The sequence below is a fragment of the Meles meles genome, chromosome 8 (genome assembly GCF_922984935.1).
Source record: "Meles meles chromosome 8, mMelMel3.1 paternal haplotype, whole genome shotgun sequence".
NCBI classification, from domain to species: Eukaryota; Metazoa; Chordata; class Mammalia; order Carnivora; family Mustelidae; genus Meles; species Meles meles.
In genome coordinates, this window is record NC_060073.1 from 15,109,695 (window position 1) to 15,120,963 (window position 11,269).

General features: G+C 37.1%; 1 protein-coding gene across 1 annotated transcript; it reads right to left on the reverse strand.

Annotated features, from left to right (window-relative positions):
* Positions 1–3,089: 3,089 nt before the first annotated feature.
* On the reverse strand, positions 3,090–4,061 carry LOC123948606 (olfactory receptor 5D13-like). The gene has a single exon (XM_046015809.1). It carries the CDS (start codon positions 4,059–4,061, stop codon positions 3,090–3,092), a length of 972 nt encoding a protein of 323 aa, XP_045871765.1.
* Between the last annotated feature and the right edge of the window lie 7,208 nt (positions 4,062–11,269).

An 11,269-nucleotide genomic window follows, 5' to 3' on the forward strand; every position in this document is an offset into this window, starting at 1 on the left:
CTGCCTTCAGGGGCATGTTGATTTCAGCTCAGGTTATGATCCCAGGGTCGTAAGATCAAGCCCCACATGCTAGGGCATGGAGCCTGCTTAAGAATATCTCTCCTTCTAGAGAGAGAGAATGACATGTGGTTTATGACACAAGAGAGAACAGTAGATTCCCTCACCTTTCGTCCACTAAACAGAACCCTAAACAAATTCTGCCTTTTCTACCCTTTCTCTCATCTCACAGCTTGTTCTCAACATCAGCCAAAGTTTTTCTTTTAAAATTTTAGTTAGACCAAATCACTCTTGTAAACCGCTGTGGTGTTTCCCCATTTCACTCAAAATAAAAGCCAAAGCTCTTAAAATGTACTACAAAACTCTGCTCGATCATGTTTCCTGTCTCTCTGACTTCCTTTCCTACTGTTCTTCACCTGGCTCACTCTTGCAGGAAATTTGTCTGCAAAGATTTGAATGATTCAGAGGAATTTTAAAAGGAGAGTATATTAGGAGCACAAGAATGACGAAAACTTTATTTAAGTGTTTCATATATTTACAAAATTGTGCTTGTTATAAAGTTTGTGCAGTTATTAAAAGTTCATAATTAAAATATTTTATTTAACATGATCAAAATGATTTTAATAATTATTCAAATTGTTGCCAATGGAAGGAAAGAGAAACAAGTTCATTCTATAGGCTCTCTATGGACTCCACACATAGACATGAGTTTATTTCATTTAAAATAAAATCTGTTGGTTAAAGTCTTGCTACCCAGAGTCGGGTCAAATGTCTAGGATCACTAACATCACTTGGATGTCTATTAGAAATGGAGAATCTTGGGCCCCTCACATGCCCACTGCATCCAAATCAGCACTTGATATCACCCTCAGATGAATAATAAAGTTTGAAAATCACTGGTTTTGATACTTTTGGTTTAATGGGAATTCTGGTGATTTGCCAAGATATTCCACTAAACTAAAAATAGATAAATGAATAAACTAACATTTTTTTCTCCCTTTCTCTTCATGGTTGCTGATCACGTATTTTCCTCTTTTATTCACAAACAACCTAAGTCCAAAGAGAATTCACCCTTTTTCCATTCACAAGCCAATGTACCACAGCATATGTAATAAATCAGTTAGTTCTGAAGGGCAATGATTGATAATGGTTACTTTGTCATAAAGGTCTTGGAAGAGGAAGTGTATATATTTTGTATCCTTTATAAACACAATACTGCACACACATGGAGAAAGAGAATCATACAGTCCTCCCTGGTAGAATTAAAACAGAAAGTTGCTTCATTTCCCAGAGTGAACAAACCTTGAGTTGCATTATCTGAAAAGTATGCAATATAGTATATTAGTAATTGGTCAGAATAATATGGTAAAGTTATGTGGAATCTCTAATTTATAACTGAGGAAAATTTAAAGTAGGATACTTATTTATTTTATGTTTTATAATTGTTTACTTTCACATGTAAGACAAAGGTTTCTGTTACTTCTACAGCATAAGAAGAAGTTAAAAAGTCATAATTAAGATAAACACACTTGCTCTTGGAGATGTGATTATCATTCAATTATAGTAACAATGTTGCATATCTGTACTGTGCATATCCTAGGAACCTTGTGTGATACAAATAATGATTAGCAAGAAAGAAACAGAACATTTTGATTTTTTTTTCTAAGTCAGTCGTGGGTTAAGACAACAAATGAATAATTAATTTTTTAAAAATTTTATTTGTTTGAAAGAGTGAGGAAGAGAAAAAGAGAGCAGGAGTCAAGCCAGGGAGGAGCAGAGGGAGAGGGAGAGGGAAAGGGAGAAGCAGACTCCCCGCTGAGCAGGGAGCCTGACAGGAGGCTGGATCCCAGGACCCTGAGATCATGACCTGAGCTTAAGGCTGAGGCTTAACCCACTGGGCCACCCATTATTCAGGTGGCCCAGAATAATCAATTTTAGAGAACATTTCAGTCAAAATAGTTGCAACCATGCCATATTTGTCTGGCAGATGAAGCTACACCAGCAGGTAAAATGTGTAATTAACTAAAGATTAACCTTTAAAAGCAAAATTGGAATTATACAAACTATGCTTGAAATGTATTACAATATTCACTCCATTAGTAAATAGTATTTACAAAATCAGTTTTAACACATTAGATTGTGAGACATGTGAGATAAACAACTGATTTTTTTGTTTTTGGTCCCTGTGGTAATCCTTTTGTAAATTTGTGTAAAATAATTTTATTTGGTAATCAAAGTCATCATGTTTCACATCATTTCCTATACTATAATAAAAGTACAAGAGAAGGTGCAAAGAATTTGGCCAGATCTTAGAAAAAGCGTCTCCAGGGTCATTGCTAATCTTCCATATTTTCATTCCTAGTTACTTATAACTTTTCAGAATTTCTCCATAACACTTAAATTTTCATTGCTTACATAGAACTGAAGAATGTTTTTAAAACGATTTACTATGCCAATATGCAATTCAAGAGACTTGGATGTTATGGTCTGATATTTACTGTTAAATAAGCTTCTTAGAATAGCTGTAGTAAATTACCACAAATATGGTGGCTTAAAACAGTGGAAGGGCATTTCCTCACAGTTCTTGAGACCAGAAACCTGAAATCAAGGTTCTGGCAGCATCATGCTCCCTCTGATGTTGCTAGGGGAAAATCCTTCTTTACACCCTCCTAGAGCCATCTGGTTGGTAGTAACAAAACACTAAGCTTCACATAGCCTTCCCTGTGTGTCCTTTTTTCTGTCTCTTATATGGACACACTTGTTGGATTTAGGGCCTGACCTAATCCAGCATGATCTCATCTCAATCCTTATCTTAATTACATCCACAAATATTCTATCTTCAAATAAGGTCACGTTCTGTGCTTCTTGGATGGACATGGATATTTGGGGGTGGGGGGCACTATTCAATCTGCAATACTATGTTAGTTTGCATATGATTCATAGCTCTTTTACCAAACTTTGGGGTGAGTAGAAATAAAATAATCAAATAAATGGTTTATTACAACAAAAGATTTAAAAATCCAGCCAATTGACTAAATAACTTGAGTCCATCATCTCTACTAGAAACATTGGCCAGTTCTCAATATAATAAATCAAAGCTCTTTTGGGAATAAGAAACTTTGACAAAATCGTATTGAGTGATTCACTAACTTCCTTACACTCTCCTTCACATCTTTGTTTCGGAGGCTATAGATCAGAGGGTTCAGCATGGGAATCACCACTGTATAAAACAAAGAACCTACTTTTACTATGAGCCATGAGTTTTGGGAGTTGGGTACACAATAAAGGAACAGGATGGTCCCATGGAAGATGGTGATGGCGGTCAGGTGGGAGGCACAAGTGGAGAAGGCTTTTCGGCGCCCACCAGAAGAAGACATTTTTATGACCGTGACAAAAATGAAAATATAAGTCGTGAGGATGATGACCAGGCTGCTCACCTCATTGAATATGGCGATGACAAAACAAAGCATTTGGTTGATGTAAGGGTCAGAGCAGGAGACAGAGACAATGACAGAATGCTCACAAACAAAGTTATTTATGATGTTAGACCCACAGAAGGATAATGTCAGGAGAAAGTAGGTGAGGGTCAGGGAAGAGACTAGACCCCATATGTACGGCCCTGCCACTAAGGATACACACAGCTTTGGGGACATAACAACCGTGTAGAGAAGAGGGTCACAAATGGCCACGAATCGGTCATAGGCCATTACGGCCAACATGAACGTTTCTGCCACTGCACATACGCAAGCCAAGAAGAACTGCATGATGCAGCCTATGAAGGAGATGGTTCTGTCTTCCACCACCAAGATCTCCAACAGTTTCGGTGTGACTGTGGTGGAATAACAGAAATCCACGAAGGACAAGTGGCTGAGGAAAAAGTACATGGGTGTGTGGAGTTGGGGACTGACCCTAATGGTCATGATCATGCCCAGGTTTCCCACCACAGTCACTGTGTAGATGGTCAGGAAAACCAGGAACAAGGGAATCTGGAGGTGTGGGTATTCTGAGAAGCCCAGGAGGGTGAATGTGGCTCCAGTACTCTGATTTCCTTCTGCTAACAACATGATTGTGCTTGGAGAAAAGCCTGAAATAAAATAAAAATAGTAACAGTGATAATAATGATAGCACATTACTATGACATTTACCATGTGGCAGGCATTGTGCTAAAACTTTAAAATATATTGATCCAGATCCTCAAATAACAGGATATAATAAAATAAGGGGCCTCATATTTTACTTAAGGATGGGGAGGCATGTATAAGGTCAGGAATTTGACTGAGGTTACACAGCTTATCAGTGATGAGCTGGGTACAGAAGTTGATCCTGAGTGACAGAGCACAAATTAAGTTCAGGAACAGATGGGGAATTACTGTACATTGCTGTAGAAAACACATATCTTTCACATTTCCATCATTCTGAAGATCTGTCCTTTTTCAGAGCACTGACATAACCATGAAGATAAATTTAGCACTCAAGTTTATAAAGGAAGGATCAGAAGTAAAACATCAGAGGCAATAGTATCTCTCCAGCTAGGATGTTCAAATTGAAACTTATAAGAAAGACAGCCTTTAGAAGCCGCCATAAGATGTTGACAGAACGTAGCCCTAGCTGCATATCCTTAAGTTTCCTACTGATTCCATCCAGTTGCTACAATATGCCCCTCAGGGTTCCAAAAACAATTTAATAACCTGGTAAAATAAATAAATTTGCCTTTGTGTCATGCTGTTCCCTCACTCCTGTGTTTCCTTTCCTATTTAACTATTTTCTCACTTACTATCATGGATGCTTTCAGCAGACTCCTCTAGATTCCATAATTATACCTTTTAATGTTGTATTAATTTTTAACCTGGTAACTTTACTAAACATACACAATATTAAATACTCATAGAGTATCTGAATTGGAGATTAACTTAAAATGTGTTTTGCTCAAGCTAGAGAATATGACAATAAACACCTATGGTTACATAATCACCCTAGAAATTTCTAGTAGGGACATTGGTTTCGATTAAAGCTACATATGTGATTATCTTGTGTGAGTCATATAATCTTTGTTTATTTGTACCTGTTATTTTGAGAAACCAAAGCATATTGTATTCACAAGCAGTTTATAACCACAGAAGTCTCTTTAATCAGGGAGGCTGGGTGGCTCAGTTGGTTAAGACTCTGCCTTCAGCTCAGGTTCTGATCCCAGGGTCCTGGGATCAAGCCCTACACTGGGCTCCCTGCTCTGAAGGGGGTTGCCTGCTTCTTCCTCAGCCTCTCTCTCTCTCTCTCTCTCTATGCTTCTCATGAATAAATAAATAAAACCTAAAAAAAGGTATCTTTAATCATTCAAAATAAAAATAGATACATGTTTGACATGTTTAGATTTTTTTTAAAAGCCTATTAGCATGAATCTCATAAACAAAGACACTCTTAATTTTATCTGACCAGATCAAGGTAGAAAGAAACTATTATTTCATTCATAACTAACTGCTATTTGATAATACTCCTGAAAATATACTTTCCATGTGCAGAAAAAGAATCTGTGGGAAAGAGACAAAGAGCTAATGAAAGAAGCATGTGCTTGAAACCTAGATTTAAATTCAATTTCAGGTTTTTTCACTTATTATGTGATCTTTGGTGACTGACTCAAATTTTCTGAGCTTCAATTTTGACAATAATAATGATGGAATTATACATATTGCACGGTGTCCAAGCATTAAATTAGGAAATGATATTCATATACTTAGCACAGAGTCTAAAAATTGTGGAATCCAGGAGATGTGGCCTTATACACTCTCACCTTTAAAAAAAAATTCTTAGGGCGATGACTAATTAATATTATTTTCAATCCTTATATTATTAAAAATATAAAAAAATGAATCAAGGGCCAAAGTGGTCAGCAATAGATGTGGGTGCCATTTGGTGCACATGGGGAAGACCGGTTTTCTTTCCTGAATCATCTTCTGACACTCTTCATCTTATTTTGCCAATTACTGTCCTTCAGTAAATTCTCTCTGTTTCCCCCTTCGCTTTCTCATTATTGTCTGATTCTTTCCTGTCTTCCTTATCGAATCTCAGGTTGGCACATACAGAGACCTAGCAAACTTCAATCATTACTCTGGCGGACCGTAGCAGCCAAGGCACAGCCAACTTCCCTTAGTGCAGCTAGCTTGCACTGGGAGAACATCAAATTCTTCTTCCTGTGATTACTGCGGCCATTGGGACAATCATTAGCTCTGAAAACTTGGAGTTCTTTCCATTAGCTAATTTATCAAATCTCAGTGTCTCTGCTCAGCTTTACCTAAAGCCTGACCCTAGCCATTTCCTGGCATCCAACCTTCTTTAAAGCCGGGATTCCTGACTGATAATCAACAGCACATGCTCATTTATTGTGCTTTACTTGGTTTTTTCTTTTCTTTGACCTGAAATAACCTCCTTTTTTTTTTTTTTTTCTGGTGTGCTGATGCCACACTTGCAATATATAAAGCATTAAATGAAAACTATTATCACAAAGAAACTGTCCCTTTTCACTCCAGCAATGTTTTCCACATTTTGGTATACCTACAGACATTACTCTCAGGAAATCAAAGTTTCACGATCTGTTGTGTTTACTATTACTTTATACATACTATTCTTATCCTTCTGTAAGATTTTGAGATGTTGAGGACAATCTCAGATTTTATAAGATTCCTCTTAAATTTCCAGTGTGACTACACTACTCTAGACACAGCTTGATATCCTCAAGTTCGAAATTAGGATGATATGGTACCTAGGGAAGGGGGAAGAAATCAAAGCTCAACAATGTGAGCTTACCGAAAGATGGTCTCCAGAGATATCGTGGCATTTGGACTAACAGAGAGGGTTCCCCATCTCTAAGACTGTAGGACTTCAATGTCCCCCATATAAATGAAAGATGACACGAAAGAGATCAGCCAGTCTGAGACAAACTCACCTGAAGATCCTGTTCCTCTTAATAATGTATCCAAGGAAGTTCCCCTTTAGAATTCAAACATTATTAAAATCTTAAGACGTTTGTAAATATTGCAGCAGTAGACTATAATTTTTAATTCATGTGACAGAAATATATTTCGTTCTTAGCATCTAGAAAAACTCAGACATGCGTGAGAGGGAGGGTGAGAATCTGAGTCCTAGGTGAGTGAGAATCTGAGGGAGAATCTGAGTCCTAGGAACAAAGTGTAGGGTTTATGTATGACTCCATGACCTCAGGGATTTAGGCCCTAGGGAATTTGTAGTGAACCATTTTTTTTTTTTTTTTTGACATCAAAAACTCAGAAATACAATTGAATTCTAGCTTGGGTGGCATTTTACAGGAATGTAATTTCTTCCAAATCACTGGAGACAATGTTTCATCAAGACTGCCTCATGAATTTCCTCTAAAATATAATTATAGAAAATAAACAATTTGACTTAGAAAATATGGTGACTACAGTAAACACAGGAAGGATAAATTATCTCATATACAACCATTCAGAGATAATTGCTGTTAGCATTTACCATGTGATTTTTCCTCTTTTTCTCTGCAAAATGTGTTGTCTTGAGATGTATAAACAACATAATTTGGATTCTAGCCTTCTCATTTAACACAAAATGATCATTTCTTTTTCTTTTCTTTTTTTTTTTGGTCTGTTAAAACACTGATTTACTTCATTGAAACTAATTTGTGTGTGTTTTTTTTTCCCAAATATGGTCAATTTATTCTTCCAAGTTTATATTAACATAATTGAATATTAAAATCTTTTTGTGTCCATACATTCTGAAAACTGACAAATGTATTTCGGAAGTATGTTTCTTTCTAAAACCAGTGGATGTCAAGTCAAGTTCTAAAACAAGTGGATGTACTTTGCCCAAATACCACCCAGTTAGATTCATTCAACACTTCTCTTGGGCCCCTGACAACCTGAAGAATTCTTGCCAGACACTACCAGGAACCCCTAACATAGTGAGGCTATTTTATCACAAAGAGTAGAATTATTTATTGTAGATGACATGGACTTTCTCCAGAATCACAGGGGTCTGCATTGTTTTTCTCCCACTGGGACTGGCATCTGTTTCATACTCTCCCTCTCCTTACCTTTGGCATCTCTGCACTTAGGGAATGTGAATAGTTCCTGATTTCTTTTGAAAATTAGAAAGTGGGGCACCTGGGTGGCTCAGTCAGTTAAGCATCTAACTCTTAGTTTTGGTTCAGGTCATGATCTCAGGTTCATGAGATGAAGACCCACCCTGGGCTCTCTGCTCAATGGGGAGTCAGCTTGAGATTCTCTGTCTCTCTCTCCCTCTATCCCTCCCCCTACTTTTTGTCTTTCCCTCAAAAATAAATAAATCTTCTAGAAAGGAAAATACTACATTTGCCAAATCAATGATTGCCTACTATGTGCTTTAAGCCATATTCATCTGCACAAGGGCAACTATGTGGTTGAGTGTTCCATGGTCTGTGGTTATTTCCCAAGATCTATCTGTTTTCCCTCTGCTTGAAGAACTCTTCTTATGACGCTTCCTGGCAGTCACCAGCTTTTTCCTTCACAATCACATTTTGGCTGGTTTGGGCACAGGCTGAGCACATTTGGCCCTTGCAGAGGGACAACACAGAGAAAACAATCTAGCAGTGCTTTGTAGACACAGAGAAATTTATTTGATCAATTTATTTAAGAATTTAGTGATAGATTGAAAACTAAAGAAACCCTAAACTCATGACCAATTTTTCCTACAGGGCATTTGTTGTGTTCTAGAGTGCTGTGGGAGGATGGGTATCTGAACCAGAGAGGCAGATTGAAATGCCCTATAGAAATTTCATGGTGCTGGGGTGCTGGTGTGCTGGGTGCCTTCGGCTCTAGTCCTGATCCCAGGGTCCTGGGATCCAGCCCGGTGTCGGGCTATCTGCTCAGCAGGGAGCCTGCTTCCTCCTCTCTCTCTCTCTCTGCCTGCCTCTCTGCCTACTTGTGATCTCTATTTGTCAAATTAAAAAAAAAAAATTCATGGTGCTTAAGGAAAAATAATTAAAAATCTCACCAGAGAATTGAGAACTTCCACAAAGTTTTAACCATCTCCCATCTCCCCCCTCACAATGTTTGTCTGGCTATTATGGTGCATTGGGCAGGAGAAGAAAGAACTAAAGTCTAAAACTGGGGGTGCAGGAGGAGCACAAGCATTGCGCACTTTGAGATCTGACGGAGGTACATACTGGTTAGGTCTCAGTCAAAAGCCAACCACTGTTGAGTACAGGGATGAATCACAGGATGGCCGATTTTAATGGTTTCTTTGCTAATTTCTGAAATACCTCTCTTTCCACTTTTACATCAGTAAGCTTTCTAGGACCATTATAACAAATCATTCTTCTAATTTTCCTGTTTAAAGCCAAAAATAACTGGTTTCTTGGCCTGACCAAACAATTTACTCATATATGCCATGTCTGTCCTTTCTCACAATTAATAACAATATGAAAACCGTTCTGTTATAAACAAATTGTACCCTTACCCTGATTCTCAAAATGACAATTACATCAGAACAGTTATACCTCATCAGTACAGTTTTCAAAGTCTTGGTATAAGAGGGTCATCAAAAGGACAATGAGAAGATTATCAAAGGCACAATACAAGATTTATATGCATTAACTAGTATATCTATATAGTACATACTTTATTTATATATATAAATATAAATTCCTCTATGTTAAATTGACAAAGACTTCCCATATCTTTCCTGCCATCTCCTGTTTACCTTTTAGTGGCCGATAGAAAAAACTTTTTATGAAAGCAAAACTACTCCTTCTAGAAAAATCACTTTTTATTTCATTTTATTATTTATTTTAAAGATTGTATTTGTTTATTTGTCAGGGAGCCCAGCGTGGGGAGCAGCAGGCAGAGGGAGAGGGAAAAGATAGCTCTGTGCTGAGTGGGGAGCCTGCTGTGGGACTCAATCTCAGGACTCTGGAATCATGACCCAAGCCAAAGGCCGAAGCTTAACTGATTAAGCCACCCAGGTGCCCCTAAAAATCAGCTTTTAAAGGAACAAAGTAAAAAAAGTTCATAAAAGAGCAAAAATATCCCCTACACACTGCTTTTCTTACTCTTCCATTCCCTGTATTATTTCACATGCAAGAAAGAACAATTTCTCATGGATGAACACCTAAAGAGGGAATTGTCCAGGTTTGTGGGAAGTGTTCACATAACTTCAGAAGGCTCTGTTAAACTGTTTTCAAACTCATTTTACCTTTTATCCCCATCTGAAATGTGTGAGCATTCTCTTTGCTCCACATTCTCACCGATATGTTGGCATTTCAGTCATTTATTTTGGCCATTCATATTGGTGTTTAGTGGTAGCTCACTGTGATTTTAATCAGAATTTCACTGATGATTAATGATGTTTATTGTACTTCATATGTTTATAGATGATTTGTATATCTGGTTTTGTCAAGTGTCTGCTTAAAGATTTCACCTTTAACTAGATTTTGTCTATCTGTTTTGATTGTAAAGAGTTTTTTATATGTTCTACAAACAAATCCTTTATCAAATGTGTATACACACATATATGTGGCAAATACACACACACACACACACACACACACATACATATATATAAAATATTTACTCCCAGCCTATGGTTTACATTTTTATTTTTTATTTTATTTTTATTTTTATTTATTTATTTACATTTTATTTTTATTTTTTACCAAGATCCTTTACCTTTACATTTATAATCGATTTTTATGTTGATGAAATTCTTTTTATCAGTTTTTTGAGAATCCATCCTTTTTGTGTTTTATCTAAAAAAAAATTTGCACCCCAAATTTCAAATTATATTTTCTGTGTTTTATTCTAAAATTCTTTACTTTTAATTTTTATGCTCAGAACTGTGATCCATTTCATTGAATTCAAGTTAATAATTGTGTGTGGTGCGGGGCACCTGGGTGGCTCAGTGGGTTAAAGCCTCTGCCTTCAGCTCAGGTCATGATCCCAGAGTCCTGGGATCGAGCCCCGCATCGGCTCTCTGCTTAGCTGGGAGCCTGCTTCCTCCTCTCTCTCTCTCTGCCTGCCTCTCTGCCTACTTGTAATCTCTATCTGTCAAATAAATAAATCTTTAAAAAAGTAATAATTGTGTGTGGTGTGAGATAAGAGTTAAGCCTCCTTTATCCATATGGATATCCAGTCTCTGCAATGCTTGTTGAAAAGCATCCTTTTTCCATTGAATTATGTTGACATGTTTGCTGAAATTTGAATGACCAGATATGCTTGGGTCCATTTAAATTTTTCCTGAATAAAAGTCATCT

Coding starts and splice junctions, on each gene's coding strand:
- LOC123948606 (XM_046015809.1), bottom strand. CDS start 4,061: ATGTTGTTAGCAGAAGGAAATCAGAGTACTGGAGCCACATTCACCCTC.